The sequence below is a fragment of the Salvelinus sp. IW2-2015 genome, linkage group LG11 (assembly GCF_002910315.2).
Source record: "Salvelinus sp. IW2-2015 linkage group LG11, ASM291031v2, whole genome shotgun sequence".
Taxonomy (NCBI): domain Eukaryota; kingdom Metazoa; phylum Chordata; class Actinopteri; order Salmoniformes; family Salmonidae; genus Salvelinus; species Salvelinus sp. IW2-2015.
In genome coordinates, this window is record NC_036851.1 from 5,335,419 (window position 1) to 5,357,381 (window position 21,963).

General features: G+C 43.8%; 1 protein-coding gene across 2 annotated transcripts in view; it reads right to left on the reverse strand.

Annotated features, from left to right (window-relative positions):
- The window catches only part of ppp1r16b (protein phosphatase 1, regulatory subunit 16B), a 145,501-nt gene that overhangs the window by 38,380 nt on the left and 85,158 nt on the right, over positions 1 to 21,963 (reverse strand). For both annotated transcript variants that reach the window (XM_023995863.3, XM_023995862.3), the window contains exon 3: positions 18,967 to 19,037. In XM_023995863.3, coding sequence (XP_023851631.1) covers positions 18,967 to 19,037 — 71 coding nt within the window. The remainder of the gene's footprint in view (positions 1 to 18,966; positions 19,038 to 21,963) is intronic.

The window sequence follows — 21,963 nt, forward strand, 5'->3', positions numbered from 1 at the left end:
CAACATGGTTAGCCTCATTATGAGTCTCATCTGGTATCCTTCAACATGGTTAGCCTCATTAATTGGCTGATGAAAAAGAAAAACCCACATACTGATCTTGCCAGTATCGGCCTTTTGTTTTCTTTCGAGTTAGTAGCAAATGACTCCCACACAAGTTCTCAGGTGTGAATGCTTTTCCTATTTCTAATAGTATCATTTCAAATGACGAAAACATCTTAACAAAATGTAAATGAGTGAGGATTTGCTACTCCTGTTACAGTAAAGAAAATGGCAAGCCACATGTGCATTGGACATGCGCACAGGGCCAATACTATTCCCACCATACTGTATGTCTGCATTTGGCAAATAATCTCACATCCACTGTAACCAAAAGGGTGCAGCACGGATAGTTGAGGCAAGAGAAACCAGAGTGAAGGGTGGCCACAGTGAAGGGTCACTTTTACATTGGGCTTTTTACATTGAGTTCCATCCCTGTATGGCTGACCGGGACCGGGGACGCAAACCCTAATTCAATGACACTTGTAGGTAGCATGCTAACCACTGGAGAAGGAGTACAGCGAGTGTAGCAAAATGAAGCAAAATTGCAGGATGAGATCCTCCCACTGCGGAGATGCTTACGATATAAAAACATTAATGATAGACAGGAGGAGACACTGCTACAAGTCTCAGGGGGATGACATCACAGTGGATACTAGAAGTCACCTGCAGCTCACCTCTGCTCTAGTCACACCCCTTTCACGTCCTCCTATGCCACCGTATAACTCAGCCGCCGACTGTGTGAGTATGTAGCAGAAATAAATACCCACAAAATGTATTATTTGGGTGCTAGATTGACTCAGTTCACAAAGTCTGCTCTGCTGATGTGGCGGAGGAGGTCGTCAGTGAGTGTAGCAGAGGGGTGAGTGTGTAGCAGAGGGGTGAGTGTGTAGCAGAGGGGTGAGTGTGTAGCACATGTGAGCTAGTTGACAGGTGAGTGCTAGGCTCTTTCTCAATGAATCCTTCCTTGATTCCTCTCCTCCTTCTAAAAACCCATTGAAGAAGGTCAGAGGGGATGGACCTTGTACCTTCTCCTCCAATACAGTTGTGATACAATATAGGTGAGGAGATAGGATGCAAGTAATCAAGGAGAGACAAAGCCCTCGAAGCCATCGTGTGGTGATGTCGACCACCCTGAGACGTAAAGACCATGGTTTTGGTAGGATAATGGACACTGCTTTGTGGGTATGAAGTGCTGTTGCGGACAGGGGTTGCACATTAGGTCAGCCGTACAGAGATCGTTACACCCACACAGCAATGTTCAAGGACTTCAGCTGCAGCTGCACATCTGTGCAATATCATCAGACAAAATGAGAGAGTGACAATCAAATAAAACAAGACAAAAAGGGAATGTTCAATGATCAAAAAATACACTATACTTAAATCAAAGAATCAACACTTTATGTAATATCATACAAAGGATGCCTATGTACATGGTTAGTGGGTTTCGACATTCATCTTACTCCAAAACAAGAGATGATCAGTCGTAAAAAGTTCCCAAATTGTCATACTTGAGTAAAAGTGAAGATACCTTAATAACAAAAAAAGTGAGTAACTCAGTAAAATATTACACGAGTAAAAGTCTAAAATAATTTGGTATGTACAGTCGTGGCCAAAAGTTTTGAGAATGACACAAATATTAATTTCCACAAAGTTTGCTGCTTAAGTGTCTAGGTATTTTTGTCAGATGTTACTATGGAACACTGAAGTATAATTACAAGCATTTCATAAGTGTCAAAGGCTTTTATTGACAAATATATGAAGTTGATGCAAAGAGTCAGTATTTGCAGTGTTGACCCTTCTTTTTCAAGACCTCTGCAATCCGCCCTGGCATGCTGTCAATTAACTTCTGGGCCACATCCTGACTGATGGCAACCCATTCTTGCATAATCAATGCTTGGAGTTTGTCAGAATTTGTGGGGTTTTTGTTTGTTCACCCGCCTCTTGAGGATTGACCACGTTCTCAATGGGATTAAGGTCTGGGGAGTTTCCTGGCCCCCCAAAAAATCGATGTTTTGTTCCCCGAGCCACTTAGTTATCACTTTTTTCCGGATGCCCCAAACAATCGGAAAGGGGATTCAGAGAAAATGACTTTACCCCAGTCCTCAGCAGTCCAATACCTTTTGCAGAATATCAGTCTGTCCCTGATGTTTTTCCTGGAGAGAAGTGGCTTCCTTGCTGCCCTTCTTGACACCAGGCCATCCTCCAAAAGTCTTCGCCTCACTGTGCATGCAGATGCACTCACAACTGCCTGCTGCCATTCCTGAGCAGCTGAATCAACTTTAGGAGACAGTCCTGGCTCTTGCTGGACTTTCTTGGGCACCCTGAAGCCTTCTTCACAAAAATTGAACCACTCTCCTTGAAGTTCTTGATGATCCGATAAATGGTTGATTTAGGTGCAATCTTACTGGCAGCAATATCCTTGCCTGTGAAGCCCTTTTTGTGCAAAGCAATGATGACGGCACGTGTTTCCTTGCAGGTAACCATGGTTGACAGAGGAAGAACAATGATTCCAAGCACCACCCTCCTTTTGAAGCCTCCAGTCTGTTATTCGAACTCAATCAGCGTGACAGAGTTACCTCCAGCCTTGTCCTCGTCAACACTCACACCTGTGTTAACGAGAGAATCACTGACATGATCTCAGCTGGTCCTTTTGTGGCAGGGCTGAAATGCAGTGGACATGTTTTTGGGGGATTCAGTTCATTTGCATGGCAAAGAGGGACTTTGCAATTAATTGCAATTCATCTGATCCCTCTTCATAACATTCTGGAGTATATGCAAATCGACATCATACAAGCTGAGGCAGCAGACTTTGTGAAAATTAATATTTGTGTCACTCAACTTTTGGCCACAACTGTAATTGCTAAAATATACTTAAGTATCAAAAGGAAAAGTATAAATTATTTCAAATTCCTTATATTAAGCAAGCCAGATGGCACCATTTTCAGTTTTTTATTTTTATTAACGGATAGCCATGGGCTCCCTACAACACTCGGACATAATTTGCAAACGAAGCATGTGTTTAGTGAGTCCACCAGATAAGAGGCAGTAGGGATGACCAGGGATGTTCTCTTTATAAGTCTGTGAATTAGACAATTTTCCTATCCTGCTAAGCTTTTAAAATGTAACGAGTACTTTTGGGTGCCAGGGAAAATGTTTGGAATAAAAAGTACATACTTTTTTTAGGAATGTAGTGAAGTAAAAGTTGTCAAAAATATAAATAGTAAAGTACAGATACCCAAAACAACTACTTATTTAGTACTTTCAAGTATTTTTACCTAAGTACCTTACACCACTGGAGATGATTGAATAGTTAAATGAATAGTGGGTTTAATATAACATAATAAGCAGAATGTTAGGGCTGTAACAGAAACCTGCACACCCAGTAGCTAGATATTGGATGGACATTCTTTGTGAACATCCACAGACAGGGAATAGCAGCTTTCACAGGTCTCTGTATCTGAGGTTAGGAAAAATAGAAATTAGACCCATTTCATTACTCTCAAATGATATAACATTTGATATTTCGTTGCAATTGTGTTTTTGTATTGTCATAGTTCTCTCTTTGGGACAGGACATCTGTTCATTAGCTAGCTAGCTTAGCTACTAGCTTGGTAGCTAACATTGTTTTTAGCAGATTAAGCTTACGTTTGTGTCATAAAAAACAACTAATGGATGGCAGTCTATCATATTTACACATAGGTAGCTAGCTAGATACCTGACGTTGCCTAGAATAGATGTTTAACTTAATAAACAACTTACCCATGTGGTACACATCACCCACCACCTCCTGCTGCTGCTAACGTTACTAGCCATACATGCAGGCAATGCAGCGTTGCTTCTTTGGGAAATCTATAAACTTTCATTTAGAAAAATAGATGTGTCTCGGGACGTAAGGACCATACCACCAGGGAATACATTCTGTCAAACTGCCATTTTTTACCTTGAGAAAACAACTAAACTAAGTTAGCTAGCTTAGCCAGCTAACGTAAACTCACCCCATTCCGTACAAATGTGCGCAACCGCAACATTCAAACGAGGCTACAAAGAAAACTAATGGAACTGTAGCGACTGTGTTGACTTCAAAATCGGGGGTGTGAACTAGGTTTCTATTCAAGCCTTGATCGACATGGTAATGGTTCTATAGTATTGGAGAAAAGTTGAAAAACCGGACCCTCCGTTACCTCGTGACGTGTCATGTCGTAACGTACAGCACGCATAAAGCAACTATTTCTGTCTTACAATCTCTCTCCACCTGGTGTAGCACTTCTCTCATCGTTTAAAAACAAGAAATGGACAGTGACGGTGGTAAGGGGGGATACCTAGTCATTTTTTGCGTCATCATTGCATGCGATCATCATTCTCAAAGCTGCTGTTTACTTCTAAGATCACTTTAGCACCACCCTAAAAACCCAATTCAAATAGGTATGTAATGACACATTATATAAACTCTTTATAGTGTTTTATTTACATTTTAGAGGCGATAAGGTGATAAGTTGGACAGATCGAGTCTCACTTCTCACTATCACGCATTAGTTCGCTTCCCCACCCGCCATTTTTAAAAAGACCCGACGGGGCTCATTGCCTGCTTGAATTATGCAGAAATGGGCAGCGTTTAGGTCATGTAATTGATACTGTTGGAAAGGGGAGAAATTGTGCTTTACAATGGTATTGACATTACAGTTGATCTGGAAGTATTACGTTTTTGGGGCGCTAAAATAAGGGCAATTGTACGGACCAAGGCGATGTACGAGTTTACGTTAGCTGTTTACAGCCGCGATTTAACAGTTGTTGTTTACAAACACAACAAAAGTTCTTTGGGGTTCCAGGTTTCACTTCCACTTCTCTTCAAAAAGCCGTTTTAAAAGGGTAAATAGTACAGATCAGGGAACCATGTCCTTGTGTTACCATCAAGCTGTTACTGGGTGTTCACCCACTTTACTTACTGTAGGTCAATAACCAAAATAGATATAATTTCATAGCTGACACCACATTCTTCAGGCATCTTTGAATCTTAATTCAGAGTAGGTATTTAGCAGAGTTTTTGGAAAACGTGGTCACATAAATTGGAGGGAGATTTTACAGTCATTCTATTACCAAACTTTACATCTGCACTGTTTGAGTAAATGTGTTTTTGCAAGAAACTTTGTGGAAATTGTTCAAAGTAGTCCTTGTGCATAGAGAGTTGTTTTTTAAAAACTTTTCAATCAATAGTTTTTATTTGGCATACTTTTAAAGTGAAAAATCAGAGTATCAGCATCATTCTGTTACCGTGGAATTGCCAACATACAGTATATGAAACATAACTCTACAGACTATGAGCTTGACAAGAGATCAGTTTGTTCACAGGGGATATTTCCCTTCTTAGACACAGAATGTCTGTCTGTCTGTCTGTCTGTCTGTGAGAGAGACTTGGTTAATAACTTCCTTATTGGCTTCAAGAAGCAGACCGACAGTATGACACATTATAATACAGGTGGTGGTGCTTATTTCTGTTCTTCCTGTGCGATCTGTGCGTGTGATGTGTTTCTGTGTGCATGTTTATGAGTGTGTGTGTGTGTGTGTGCATGCGTGCAAACTGTTTGACAGCAGAAGAGACAAAGTTACAAGGTCCATGGTAGAGTTAGGCTAGGTGAAATAACATGAGCCATAGCCACAGTGGAAAAAAAACGTTTATTTTTAAACTGAAAGTCACCAGGAAGTAACCATTGTTACCACACACTTTCCTATCAAATACAGAGTAAACACTAGTGGAAACAGTAAAGTAAAATACATTTGTAGGCCTACCAAATATTTGCCATTAATACAGCCCTAGTAACAGGCTCTAATGTGTGAAATGTACAGTAGCTAAACATTTTTTACAACTTAAATGTTGCATTTGTATACTTTACTTGGGTAAAGTCAAAATCTTCAGCTTGTGTTCGGCAAATGGTACATTTAGGCAAAGTGTACAGACAAACCCAACCGTATCCATGTCAAAATAATTTACCCTTGTCTGGATTACAGCTTGGCTAGCCCACCATTAGCATTACCATAAGAACCCTCTTTAAAACCCACATATTTGAGCCCACAAACTAGCTGTTAGGCTAATCCCCCTAGCCTTTCCCTGTAATTCCCCTGTAGCCTGCCTCCCCCGGCCCTCTGCCTGCGCTAAGACAATGAACCGACCGGGGAAGGAAATAATGTCTCTTTCATAAACTGCTCATGCAAAGTATTTAGAGACGAAGGCCTGCCTCACAAAGAAGCAGATTATGCATCTGTGTGTGTGGATAACAACACTGGCTGTGTTACTGGGCTCTGGCTGTGGGTTGTATGGATTGGAGGGGTGGTGGGCAGGGGAAGAGCGGAGAGAGGAACGCAAGGCTGATGCACTGTAAAGGTCCAGGGTAACAAAATAATATTATGGAGTCGGTGTTTGGTTAATAGTACGGAATCTAATACATAAACGGTGGGCTGTTACTGAGGTGGTTAGGAGTTAATGAAGGGCCTGGTGAAGCGTAGTCTCTAGACAGATGGTTTGCTTCCGGCAATGTATCAGTTGGGACGCATGTTAAGCCCCGCCTACCCAAACTCGTGATTTGTTGAGAGAGTTGTCTGTAAAAAAAAAAAAAATCTGCTTACGTTGCTCCAAGGTCGGGGATATCTGAGACTAGATGAGGAGAGGAGAGAACAAGGCTGACGTACTGTACAGTAAAGGTGTAGGCCAACTAAATTTAGCCTCAGTGTTTGTTTAGTCGGAAGGATACAGAGTATGGAATACTGGGGTGCGGTACTGTTGTTTGGTATAATGTCGAAACATTCTAAAGCACTCCTGGGTTACTCTTTTATAGTGGTGGGAAAAGTACTCAATTGTCATACTAGAGTAAAAGTAAAGATACCTTAATAGAAAATGACTCGAGTAAAAGTGAGTCACCCAGTAAAAAATACTACTTGATTAAAAGTCTAAACGTATTTGATTTTAAATATACTTCAGTATCAAAAGTAAATGGAATTGCTAAAATGTACTTAAGCATCAAAAGTAGAAATCATTTCAACTTCCTTATATTAAGCAAACCAGACGGCACAAATGTGTGTTTTTATTGACGGATAGCCAGGGGCACAATCCAACACGCAGACATAATTTACAAACGGAGCGTTTGTGTTTAGTGAGTCTGACAGATCAGAGGCAGTAGGGATGACCAGGGATGTTCTCTTGATAAGTGTGTGAATTGGACAATTTTCCTGTCAAAATGTTACAAGTGTGTGTCAGGGAAAATGTATGGAGTAAAAAGTACATTCTTTTCTTTAGGAATATAGTGAAGTAAAAGTAGCCGAAATACAGATAGTAAAGTACAGATACTTTAAAGTACTACTTAAGTAATTTTTGGGGGGTATTTTTATTTAATTACTTTACACCACTGCTTTTTTATTCTGGGAGCAAGTGAGATTGACAGGCGTTCAGATGTGTTCAGACATTTCTTTACTCGATGTGGCACTTTCGTGAAGGCACTCGAACTCACTGATTAACAGGGCATAACTGTGTCAAATTCTCAGATTACAGTGCACTCATCATCAAGTGTAAAGGAGAATACCTCTGGTGGATCTATCAGTGATAAAACAAAGCCAGCTGGATTATGACACCTGAAATTGGTGTCGTGACACTTCAGAAATTGGTGTCGTGACACACAGTTATGTTCTTCTATCCTCGTGGGGACCTAAAAGAAATGTCCATTCAAAATCCTATTTTCCCTAGCCCCTAACATCAAATCAAATTTGATGTGTCACATGCGCCGAATACAAAGGTGTAGACCTTACAGAGAAATGCTTACTTACTTAACCAACAATGCAGTGTAAAAGAAAAATGAGTGTTAAGAAAGTATTTACTCAAATTAAATGAAGTAAAAAAAAAAAAATTATAAAAAGAATAACAATAAAATAATAAAATAACCCTAACCCAAACTCTTAACCCTAACCGCTAACCCTTACCATAATTCTAACGCTACTTGTGACCCTAATACCAAAGTTTAAAATAACCTTTGTCCTCATGGGGATGTCAGTCCTCACAGGGCTGAATTTTCCTTGTTTTACTGTCCTTGTGGGGACTTTTGAGGATTTTATGTCCCCACAAGGATAAAAGAACCACCCCCACACACACAAACACTTTCACAGTATTTGCAGCAGGTTTAAAAATAACACAAAACTAGTTTGTGTTCTTTATGTATAGTCAAATTGGTCATATTTTCCTTTCCAGAACCATATTGGATGTGAGTTGTTATATGATATCTTTATGTTACCCTCTTGGATCTAATGTATTCTCTTAAATCAAACAAATCATTGTGCTCCAACATAGAGGCCTGTCACTGACCAAGAGGCCCAGACCCCTCAGTCAAGACATGCTACCCATGGTCCAGAATTATGTGCCGGGGAGAGAATAGAACAAATAGAAAGTGAACACACACACTTTAAGGTGGGGTGCTGACCATAGAAATGAAATGAGTTACTATATTTACATGATGCGGACAGACTAGCGGAACATACAAACTCAGAAAATGAAATTAAAGTCGCCTACTCTTCTCTTCTTATGACTAATCTCACAGGAAATTAAATTGAGAGACATTTACTTTTTTTTTTTTTTCCATGAGAGAGAAGATGTCTTGCCACCCACCCATCACCCAGTGGTGCCAGACATACAGAGTACAAGACAGAGCAGAGAGCTACATAAATGATACAGTATGTTCGAGATGATCCTGAGCAATGTCACTGCACTGTGCCGAATCTCTCACGTAACAACACTTTCTATCCAAAACAAACAAAAATTATAGGACCAAAGCGGCTTGTTAAAAAAATGTAACCTCTGATAACCTTCGTCGACTATTACATATCGTAAATACTTCATCAGAAACAACAGCTCCCTTGGGTTTCATCTCTCGATGCAGAAAACACTTTTGATAGACTAAAATGGTCATACTGTATCTCTGGTCTGTCTTGGAACATATGGGAATTAGCTCCTATTTCATTAACATGATTAACCCTTTACACTCGTGGGAATTGGCCTACATGGATAGGTCTAAATTGAAATGTTTCTTACAGAAGAAATATGAAATGCATATCCGTGGTAGCAATGGAAAGGGAACCGTTTCGAGATTATGGGAGAATGATTCGACAAAAGGCGAGGACGCAACAGTTCACCGGACACAAGACTGAATCCAAACACAACACTGTTGATTTTATGCGCATTTTATATTTACTGTACTTTGACACATTTGTTGATAACAAAATCTGAAAATACTCCGGAAACATTCAGTAACACGATAAGAATATTCCTGGGAAATGTGGGGTAGGTGCAACATAAGACAAAAAAAAATGACAAGGGTTTGAGTGAGAGAACTAACTGGTGTCTCCATGTGGCCAAACACACACACACACACACGCATCTCCACCCTCACAAATCCCAATCTGCGTCAGGTGTGCATCATTTGAAAGCCTGTTCTATTCCCACTAGCTAAATGATAAAATATGATATTACAGTGTCACAATGCAATTCAGAGAAACCAATCATCATTTTGGTGCGCATAGAAAGGAGACATGAGTGCATTCAGGTGAGTGCGCCGCGGCGAAATTTGTTCACAATAGACAAACATCAGAACAACCAAGGGTATTACGCCATGTCGTCTTGTAAATGGTACATCAAACGTAGTGACCATGAATGTTTTATGATATGGAAATGTGAAGTGCCCAGTTGAACTCACGGGTGTTTGCTTGTATGACATCAAAGCGGTATTTTTAATAATCCTCAACGTCTCATCTTTCAGAATACCTAGAGTCCTAGGTGCTCAAGTTCAGAACGTCTGTCAGTCAACACCCATACGGCGCTGTGGAGCGCAGAGCCAGAGCTCTGACGTCATGTACGGCATGTTATTGTACAGCCACCGTGTTCCAATTTAGGCATTTATCAGTGCCCAAATCTGCCATTTTGGAAAGGTGTGTAAAGGGCCACAATGCCATATGCCAAACCCTTAGCCATAGTTCTAACAGGTGATATCTGCTCTTCTCCGTTCAGAATCCCTAGATGCAGCAGACATCGTGATCTCTTTTGCTATTTTTTATTATCCATGGCCCCCGAGCCCAGGCAATTCGTCAATTCGAAGTAAACAACAGCAATTTCCCTCAAATCTACTGATCACGTCATCTCATTATACATTCTAATTATTTATATAAAGTATAGAAAGACATATGACGTCTCCTATTGCCCTGTAAGATGTGGTCTTTACTGATATATCCCTTAAACAAATGTCAACTACGCTTTGGTGCTATTTTTGCTCACAATGTTATGCTGATTAATGCGGACCCAAAAGCGACTTAAAGAAACAGAGTCTTTATTCCAGGCAAAAACACGACAGGGCGGAACAAGGACACAGGACAGCAAACATCAAACAAGAATCCGACAAGGACAAGAAGCGGAAAACAGAGGGAGAAATAGGGACTCTAATCAGAGGGCAAAATAGGGGACAGGTGTGAAAGAGTAAATGAGGTCGTTAGGAGAATGAGAACAGCTGGGAGCAGGAACGGAACGATAGAGAGAGAGAGACGGGAGAGGAGAGAGGAGGAGGAGAGAGAGAGAGAGAAAGAGGAAAAGAACCTAATAAGACCAGCAGAGGGAGCACAGGGACAAGAACTGAAAATAAATGACAAAACATGACAGTACCCCACTCAGCGCAGTCGCCTCTGGCGCACTCGAGGAGGAACCTGGCGGCAACGGAGGAAATCATCAATCAACGAACGGTCCAGCACGTCCCGAGATGGAACCCAACTCCTCTCCTCGGACCGTAACCCTCCCAATCCACTAAGTACTGGTGACCACGTCCCCGAGAACGCATATCCATGATCTTCCGTACCTTGTAAATAGGTGCGCCCTCGACAAGGACGGGGGGGGGGAGGGAAGACGAAGGGGGGCGCGAAGAAAAGGCTTGACACAGGAACATGGAAGACAGGGTGGACGCGACGAAAGATGTCGCGGAAGAAGCAGTCGCACAGCGACAGGATTGACGACCTGAGAGACACGGAACGGACCAATGAACCGCGGAGTCAACTTGCGAGAAGCTGTCGTAAGGGGGAGGTTGCGAGTGGAGCCACACTCTCTGACCGCGAACATACCTAGGACTCCTATCCTACGTTTATTGGCGGCTCTCACAGTCTGCGCCCTGTAACGGCAAAGTGCAGACCTGACCCTCCTCCAGGTGCGCTCACAACGTTGGACAAAAGCCTGAGCGGAGGAACGCTGGACTCGGCGAGCTGGGACGAGAACAGAGGAGGCTGGTACCCAAGACTACTCTGAAACGGAGATAGCCCGGTAGCAGACGAGGAAGCGAGTTATGAGCGTACTCAGCCCAGGGGAGCTGTTCTGCCCAAGACGCAGGGTTTCGAAACGAAAGGCTGCGTAATATGCGACAAATCGACTGATTGGCCCTTTCTGCTTGACCGTTAGATTGGGGATGAAACCCGGAAGAGGACTGACGGAAGCACCGATCAAACGACAGAACTCCCTCCAAAACTGTGACGTGAATTGCGGACTCTCTGTCTGAAACGGCGTCTAACGGGAGGCCATGAATTCTGAACACATTCTCAATGATGATCTGTGCCGTCTCCTTAGCGGAAGGAAGCTTAGCGAGGGGAATGAAATGTGCCGCCTTAGAGAACCTATCGATAACCGTAAGAATCACAGTCTTCCCCAGACGAGCAGACCGGTAATAAAGTCTAAGGCGATGTGAGACCATGGTCGAGAAGGAATGGAAAGCGGTCTGAGACGACCGGCAGGAGGAGAGTTACCTGACTTAGTCTGCGCGCAGTCCGAACAAGCAGCCACGAAACGGCGCGTGTCACGCTCCTGAGTAGGCAACCAAAACCGCTGGCGAATAGAAGCAAGCGTACCCCGAACGCCGGGGTGGCCAGCTAACTTGGCAGAGTGAGCCCACTGAAGAACAGCCAGACGAGTAGAGACAGGAACGAACAGAAGGTTACTAGGACAAGCGCGCGGCGACGCAGTGTGGGTGAGTGCTTGCTTTACCTGTCTCTCAATTCCCAGACAGTCAACCCGACAACACGCCCTTCAGGGAGAATCCCCTCGGGGTCGGTAGAAGCCACAGAAGAACTAAAGAGACGAGATAAGGCATCAGGCTTGGTGTTCTTATTTCCCGGGCGATAGGAAATCACGAACTCGAAACGAGCGAAAAAACAACGCCCAACGAGCTTGACGTGCATTAAGTCGTTTGGCCGAACGGATGTACTCAAGGTTCTTATGGTCAGTCCAAACGACAAAAGGGACGGTCGCCCCCTCCAACCACTGTCGCCATTCGCCTATGGCTAAGCGGATGGCGAGCAGTTGCGGTTACCCACATCATAGTTGCGTTCCGATGGCGACAGGCGATGAGAAAAGTAAGCGCAAAGATGGACCTTATCGTCAGAATGGAAGCGCTGGGACAGAATGGCTCCCACGCCCACCTCTGAAGCGTCAACCTCGACAATGAATTGTTTAGTGACGTCAGGAGTAACAAGGATAGGGGGCGAGTGTAAAACGCTTCTTGAGGAGATCAAAAGCTCCCTGGGCGGAACCGGACCACTTAAAGCAAGACTTGACAGAAGTCAGAGCTGTGAGAGGGGCAGCCACTTGACCGAAATTACGAATGAACGCCGATAGAAATTAGCGAAACCGAGAAAGCGCTGCAACTCGACACGTGACTTAGGAACGGGCCAATCGCTGACAGCCTGGACCTTAGCGGGATCCATCTGAATGCCTTCAGCGGAATAACAGAACCGAGAAATGTGACAGAGGAGACATGAAAGGCGCACTTCTCAGCCTTCACGTAGAGACAATTCTCTAAAAGGCGCTGGAGTACACGTCGAACGTGCTGAACATGAATCTCGAGAGACGGTGAAAAAATCAGGATATCGTCAAGGTAAACGAAAACAAAGATGTTCAGCATGTTCTCAGTACATCATTAACTAATGCCTGAAAGACAGCTGGAGCATTTGCGAGACCGAACGGCAAACCCGGTATTCAAAATGCCCTAACGGAGTGTTAAACGCTGTCTTCCACTCGTCCCCCCTCTGTGCGTACGAGATGGTAAGCGTTACGAAGGTCCAACTTAGTAAAGAACCTGGCTCCTGCAAAATCTCGAAGGCTGACGACATAAGGGGAAGCGGATAACGATTCTTAACCGTTATGTCATTCAGCCCTCGATAATCCACGAAGGGGCGCAGAGTACCGTCCTTCTTCTTAACAAAGAAAAACCCCGCTCCGGCGGGAGAGGAAGAAGGCACCACGGTACCGGGTCGAGAGAAACAGACAGATAATCCTCGAGAGCCTTACGTTCGGGAGCCGACAGAGAGTATAGTCTACCCCGAGGGGGAGTGGTCCCCGGAAGGAGATCAATACAACAATCATACGACCGGTGAGGAGGAAGGGAGTTGGCTCTGGACCGACTGAAGACCGTGCGCAGATCATGATATTCCTCCGGCACTCCTGTCAAATCACCAGGTTCCTCCTGAGTAGAGGGACAGAAGAAACAGGAGGGATAGCAGACATTAAACACTTCACATGACAAGAAACGTTCCAGGATAGGATAGAATTACTAGTCCAATTAATAGAAGGATTATGACATACTAGCCAGGGATGACCCAAAACAACAGGTGTAAAAGGTGAACGAAAAATCAAAAATGAAAAGTCTCACTGTGATTACCAGATACTGTGAGGGTTAAAGGTAGTGTTCACATCTGATACTGGGAAGAGGACTACCATCTAAGGCGAACATGGGCGTGGATTTCTCTAACTGTCTGAGAGGAATGTCATGTTTCCGAGCCCATGCTTCGTCCATAAAACAACCCTCAGCCCCAGAGTCTATCAAGGCACTGCAGGAAGCAGCCGAACCGGTCCAGCGTAGATGGACCGACAAGGTAGTACAGGATCTTGAGGAGAGACTTGAGTAGTAGCGCTCACCAGTAGCCCTCCGCTTACTGATGAGCTCTGGCCTTTTACTGGACATGACATGACAAAATGTCCAGCAGAACCGCAATAGAGGCAAAGGCGGTTGGTGATTCTCCGTTCCCTCTCCTTAGTCGAGATGCGAATACCTCCCAGCTGCATGGGCTCAGTCTCTGAGCCGGGGGGAGGAGATGGTTGAGATGCGGAGAGGGGAAACACCGTTAACGCGAGCTCTCCTCCACGAGCTCGGTGACGAAGATCTACCCGTCGTTCTATACGGATGGCGAGTGCAATCAAAGAGTCCACGCTGGAAGGAACCTCCCGGGAGAGAATCTCATCCTTACCCTCAGCGTGGAGTCCCTCCAGAAAACAAGCGAGCAACGCCGGCTCGTTCCAGTCACTGGAGGCAGCAAGAGTGCGAAACTCTATAGAGTAATCCGTTATGGATCGATCACCTTGACATAGGGAAGCCAGGACCCTGGAAGCCTCCTTCCCAAAAACTGAACGATCAAAAACCCGTATCATCTCCTCTTTAAAGTTCAGATAATCGATAGAACACTCAGCCCTTGCCTCCCAGATGGCTGTGCCCCACTCCCGAGCCCGACCAGTAAGGAGTGATATGACGTAAGCGATCCGAGCTCTCTCTCTTGAGTACGTGTTGGGCTGGAGAGAGAACACAATATCACACTGGGTGAGAAAGGAGCGACACTCAGTGGGCTGCCCAGAGTAACAAGGTGGGTTATTAACCCTAGGTTCCGGAGACTTGGAAGACCAGGAAGTATCTGGTGGCACGAGACGAAGACTCTGAAACTGTCCAGAGAGATCGGAGACCTGAGCGGCAGGGTCTTCAACGGCATGACGAGCAGCAAACAATTCCTGCTCGTGTCTGCCGAGCATTGCGCCCTGGAACTCGACGGCAGTGTTGCGAGAATCCGTAGTCGCTGGGTCCATTCTTGGTCGGATTCTTCTGTTATGCTGATTAATGCGGACCCAAAAGCGACTTAAAGAAACAGAGTCTTTATTCCAGGCAAAAACACGACAGGGCGGAACAAGGACACAGGACAGCAAACATCAAACAAGAATCCGACAAGGACAGAAGCGGAAAACAGAGGGAGAAATAGGGACTCTAATCAGAGGGCAAAATAGGGGACAGGTGTGAAAGAGTAAATGAGGTCGTTAGGAGAATGAGAAACAGCTGGGAGCAGGAACGGAACGATAGAGAGAGAGAGCGGGAGAGGGAGAGAGGAGGAGGAGAGAGAGAGAGAGAAAGAGGAAAAGAACGCTATAAGACCAGCAGAGGGAAGCACAGGGACAAGACATGAAAATAAATGACAAAACATGACACACAAAATGTATATTTGGCGCAAAATTGAAAAACAACGTAACTGGGAATCTAAATGGCCTGTCTATACTCCAATATTTCACAATAACGCCTTTGCGGTGTGGAGGGCGGCCTTTTGCATCCCCCAATGATCCAAATGTGGAATCCGTGCCCTTGCCGATATCATGGACAGTAATGGTTTGAGAATATTCCAAGATTTGAAAAACATACACATTACCAGGCAACTTCTTTTCTATATTTACAATTTAGATCAGCTATGCGGTCCTAAGGAATCCCTTGGGAAACCCTACTACCAAACCATCCAATGATGGGATTTATAAATAAATGATCTGGGCTCCCGAAAGGACTGATCTCTATAATATATAAACTTTTGAAAAACAAATTTTTAGCTAGCCATTAAAAACATATGGTCCACAGATCTAAGTGAATTTGAAAAACCCTTTAACTGGAACAGAATATGGGAAAATTAGACCTTGGCATCCCGTAATCTGAACCATCAATTTATACATTTTAAGTTTGTTCACAGACTGTATTTAACACCAAGAAAACTTTACGATGAAACAGGCCCCAACTCCCAACTGTTCACTCTGTCCCCTGTATCAGGTAGGCATATTCATTCATATGACGTGGGAGTGCCGTGCATTTAAACTGCTTCAAGGACAAAGTCACAACATGTATTTCAAAGTGCATGAATGTAAATATTCACTGCTTTGCATTTCCTATGTTACTAAATGACGATAGCTCATTGAATCTCTCAATCAATCAGAGACCATTACTGCTGGCAGACAACACTGACGCAAAAAAAAAAAAGATGCTGGCTCTTGATAGCAATCACTTCACTATCTAAATTCGCCAGTGGATACATTTACAATTAGAAGTTATAACATTAGAATTATCGACAGCGAGAATGAATGGTGATAGTCAAGGAATAATTGACACCCAACACATACAAAAAATACACACTATCGTTCAAAAGTCTGGGGTCACTTAGAAATGTCTTTGTTTTTGAAAGAAAAGCTTTTTTTGGGGCCCATTAAAATAACATCAAATTGATCAGAGATAGTGTGTAGACATTGTTAATGTTGTAAATGACTATCGTAGCTGGAAATGGCAGATTTTTTATGAAATATCTACATAGGCGTACAGAGGCCCATTATCAGCAACCATCACTCCTGTGTTCCAATGGCACGCTGCCTAGAAGGCCAGCATCCCGGAGTCGCCTCTTCACTGTTGACGTTGAGACAGGTGTTTTGCGGGTAATATTTAATGAAGTTGCCAGTTGAGGACTTGTGAGGCGTCCTTTCTCAAACTAGACACTCTATTGTACTTGTCCTCTTTCTATTCTGGTTAGAGCCAGTTTGCACTGTTCTGTGAAGGGAGTAGTACACAGCGTTGTATGAGATCTTCAGTTTCTTGGCAATTTGTCGCACGGAATAGCCTTCATTTCTCAGAACAAAAATAGACTGACAAGTTTCAAAAGAAAGGTCTTTGTTTCTGGCCATTTCGAGCCTTTTGAACCCACAAAATGCTGATGCTCCAGATACTCAACGAGTCTAAAGAAACCCAGTTGTATTGCTCTTTAAACAGAACAACAGTTTTCAGCTGTGCTAACGTAAATTGCAAAAGGGTTTTCTATGATCAATTAGCCTATTAAAATGATAAACTTGGATTAGCTAATACAACGTGCCATTGGAACACAGGAGTGATGGTTGCTGATAATGGGCCTCTGTACGCCTATGTAGATATTCTATTAAAAAAAAAAAATCTGCCGTTTCCAGCTACAATAGTCATTAACTACTACTACACTGTATATCTGATCAATTTTATTTTAAAATGGACAAAAAATTATGATTCCATATGTGCTATTTCAAAGTTGTGATGTCTTCACTATTATTCTACGTAATGTAGAAAATAGTAAAAATAAAACCCTGGAATTAGTAGGTGTGTCCAAACTTTTGACTGGTACTGTATATAAATAAATAAAATGGCATTTATCATAGAGGTGCCTACATGTATACATAAACGAGGGAAATGTGAAACAGAATAAGTGAAATCGATTCCAACATTCTATTATCAACATACGTTGACATCAACAAACATATAAGGGCGCATGGGGTTCTCATGTAGGGGGAAAGTTGCATCTCCCAGGAAAACGTGAGGACTTGGCATCGTGGAACCTGGCAGGACAGCTGGCGGTTGTAAATCGAGGGTCTTCTGCAGCAGTTTAGACCCAAAAGAACTCTTGAGACACTCAACCATAGCTCTCTCAGCCGTATGCCCCCACAACCACCCTTGTGAACCTGTAGCGGGCATCTTCTCCGTCTCCGTATCTCGCCTATTATTTGTGTTTCTAGATACATCAAGTCTAGTGGATCCCGGGTAATTAGCACAAATTATATTTTCTTGCCAGTCAAGAGTCTCTCTGTGTACACTATTTTATTCTCCCGCTCATCTCTTCCTTGCTTGGGTGTGTTGTCACTTCCTTGTTTGGCCATAGATGGCTATTACCAGCTCATCGCCCTCTACTGTCCCGGGGTATATGGCAGCATACGCCTTTTTTTTTGAGAGAGAGAAACGGTGAGGAGAGGGGATATGAGGAATTGAGGAAACATGAATAGAGACGGAGCCAAGGTGTGTGCCGGGCTGCATTGATTAATGTCCCGTGTCATAACGAGAGCACACCACACTGCAGGTACAATAGCATGGCCTGGAACAACTCATTAATTACACTACCTCAGACAAACACAAAGTAAAGACGCACGCACACGCACGCACACGCAGCCCACCACTGCAGGTACGATAGCATGGCATGAAACATTTTTTCATTTATTTTATTTAACCTTTATTTAACTAGGCAAATCAGTTAAGAACAAATTCTTATTTACAATGACGGCCTACCCCAGCCAAACCCAGACGACGCTGGGCCATTTGTGCGCCGCCCTATGTGACTCCCAATCACGGCCGGATGTGATGCAGTCTGGATTCGAACCAGGTACTGCAGTGACGCCTATTGCACTGGGATGCAGTGTCTTAGACCACTGCGCCACTCGGGAAACCGAGTGAGAGTATGTGAGCACACTCGTTCGACTAGCCGAGTTATTAAACACTAATAAACACACGCAAGTGCCACAACCCCCCCAATCTTTGGATGTTGCTGCTATTTTTTGGGGAAGGCTCAGAACACACACAGTTTTATATCCTAAGAGTGCAGATTATCTGGTGTTGTGGGCAGACAGGCAGACAGACAGACAGGCAGACAGGCAGACAGACAGACAGGCAGGCAGGCTGACTGACTCTGAGCTGAAGGGCTGGAGGCCCAAGCTGGTTTTCTGGCACCAGCTCCATCACACATTACACCACCAAGAAGATTCACTACAGACTGATAGAGCATGTCTCAACCATGTTTGGCACATTTAAGCGGTTTTCAATCGGTTGGCGGTGCCGGTTAACCAGTTTTCTTTTAAAGTGTCTGGTGTCCTGGATTTTAGAGAGCGACAGAGAGACCGGGGAGATTTATTTGGACCTAAAGTCTGACTGCCACTGAAAAATATGTGGATTGAAGGACTTTGTGTCTAACTAATTATATGGTTGATCATGGTCAGAGACCAGTGACAGAGGAACGTAAGCTCACCTGGTGTAGGGCAGTGAGTCCGTCCTCGTTGCACAAGTCTGGACTGACATTGTTCTTCAGCAGGTAGCGCACTGGAACACAGAGAGCGGGAGAGAAACAGAGGGGACAACACATTAACAAACCATGGTAGAACAGCGTTGACGTCACACATCCACGCCAGACAACAAGAACAATGACAGCACACATGTTGCCTCTCTTCACTGGCCAGAGAACCTAGGACAATGCCAGGGACACTCAGCCATGATTGAACTAAATGGTACGAGGCTAGCAGGAGAAATAGAGCCAGCAGGGTCCCGACAAACAGTGATGACTCAGCCAAGGATATTATCCACGGGAATCGATGGACTGTACACAGAGTGCCTCAGAAACTCTGATTTCCTCAACCAAAACAGCACAAGGGGACAAATAAATAACAAGGTTAACGTGTTGAGACGTGTGTCTAATAAAGGCGTCAGCATGCCTCAGTTCGGCTGGCGCCTAGCCGAACTCGGCTAGCCGAAACGACCGAGTGTGCTCGCATACTCCCTTAAAAGAGCTTCGCTTGAAAAATGATTAAAAAAGCGGCAGTAGTACCGTTTGTCCATTTGAGACACCATACCCAGTATACACTTCCCCAAAAGTCAGATTTAATCTAAGATAACTCAAGAAATCTATCATTAATTTGACATCTAACTAAAATGTTTAGTATTTTTCTATTAAAAAAAAAAGTGCATCAAAACGAGTATCTAGTTTAATGACAACAAAGAATCCCTACTGTTGACCAATCACCGACGAAGGGAAGTAGACTTCGGCTTCCGAAATTCGGCTGGCCGTTGAGAAAAACTTTGTGTGCCCGCACAGCCGACAAAACCCTAACCGAACTCCAAAACGTCTTTCCACATTCTGAACAAGCCAGCCAAACAAACTTGTCAATATGAACTTGTCGCGAACCCTACCCTACTTTTCGAACAAGCGGTTGGGTCAGACCCCAGGGTCTCTGCAATCTCCCTCCACTAATTTAAATTTTACATGCTGGTCTTTATATGGATAGAATCGTACTGGTGAAGGTACTTTTGTACCTCCTCGGTCAATCGATGCTCGAAGTTGTGGTTCGCCATGTTGAATCCAGTTTCAGGCTGAGTCGTCAGGAAGCAGAAACTCGCATCACCCCTCCAGTTGACCAATCACGGACTAAGGGGCGTAGACTTCAAAATTCGGCTTGCCTCAATTAAACATTTTGTGTGACTGAACAGCAGTCCAAAACGAACAAAAACTGTCGTAATATATGCACAAACTGTTTCAGCAGGGAAGAATGCATACACCTTAAGAGTTTCCGGAATGTTTGTTGTGATGTTTTCCTGCTATTAACAGGTATTACTACCCTTATTTGTCCTCGGAAAAGTGTGCTGTTTGGTGTCTGGAGAGTCCGACCGTCTTGACTCAATTGTTTTCAAGCCTCACAGAACAATGCAGGTGATAAATGGAGGCGGACTCAGCCCCCGGAACCCTTCCCTCACCTGAACCAATCACAGCTTTCCTGAACAGAGGCCTTACCTATTCCAGGACTACAAAACTGAAAGTGTAGAAATGCATTGCCTTGTCACTTAGAAGTCCTGAACTGCTTTCAGATTATATTATATGATAATTGTAACTATTTTATGGTTTCCTGTTGACTAATAACAAACAAGTGGTGCCCAAAATTCATTCGACATTATCACATAACCATTCTCAACACAGACTATGCTTTCAGACCAAATTAGATGTTATCACAGACTATTCTCAATACATACTATGCTTTAGGGGCAGCAGGTAGCCTAGTGGTTAGATCGTTGGGCCAGTAACCGAAAGGTTGCTGGATCGAATCCCCGAGCTGACAAGGTAAAAATCAGTCACTCTGCCCCTGAGCAAGGCAGTTAACCCAATGTTCCCTATGCGCCCGAAGACGTGGATGTCGATTAAGGCAGCCCCCCGTTGGGTTAAATGCAGAAGACACATTTCAGTTGAAGGCATTCAGTTGTACAACTGACTAGGTATCCCCCTGTGCCCTTTCAGACCAAATTAGACTTTATCAAATAGACTATTCTCGAACACCATACTATGCTTTCAGATCAAATTAGACGTTATCACATGACCAGTCTCAATACCTTACTATGCTTTCAGATCAAATCATGTGTGCAGACCACACCAGGCTTTCATACAAGGGTACTACATGTCTATACTGGTACTGTAGCGCCAGAGCCTCTTTCTGCTATCCTGGATTACCCCTTACATTTGCCCCATCCGTCAACCCAGAAGCCATTAATTGTGGATTATCAAATATTTCTAGAATTCACTTGAGCAGAAATGAAGGTTATTAAAATCATAAATTAAGGTCAGGATGTTATCACCATAGTGACTTTGGTTGGACAGTACAGCAGGTGATGTAAAGGCTTTTGGATTATTATTGCTCCCTCCCTGTGTGTGTATGCGCGTGGGCGTACATGTGTTTTTTAAGCCGTTGGATCTGACGCACCGTACAGAATATACTGGATCACCAGCGTGAGGAGAGCTGAACAACATAGTTGACAGACAGGCTGATCTTTATGGGTTATTTTCACATCATCCTCTGTTTTGGCAGGTTTGCCTAAGCTGCTTTTTTTAATAACGGAAACAAACCAGACCCAGAAATGGACATAACTCTGGGGTGGGTGCTGTGATGGGCTGTGAGCTGGGGGGTGAAGGGGGATGTTCGTAGGAGGGGGATTTGGAGAGAGAGAGAGAGAGAGCAGGAAAAGGAGATTGGGGATGATAATTATTGCACACATTACTAATTCCCCACAGGGTATCTGTCTTTAAACCGCCAAAACTCCCCCGCAGCTCGACACACACACACGATACGTAAACACACACACCCCTCCCTGTTTCTCACCTCAGCTTGACCCTCTCTCAGTATAGTACGCTGTAGGCCTACAGTACACACACTACCTAACCTACACTTCCCAGTTTGTCAGCAGATTTTGTCTAAGGCCTCCAGGGCAT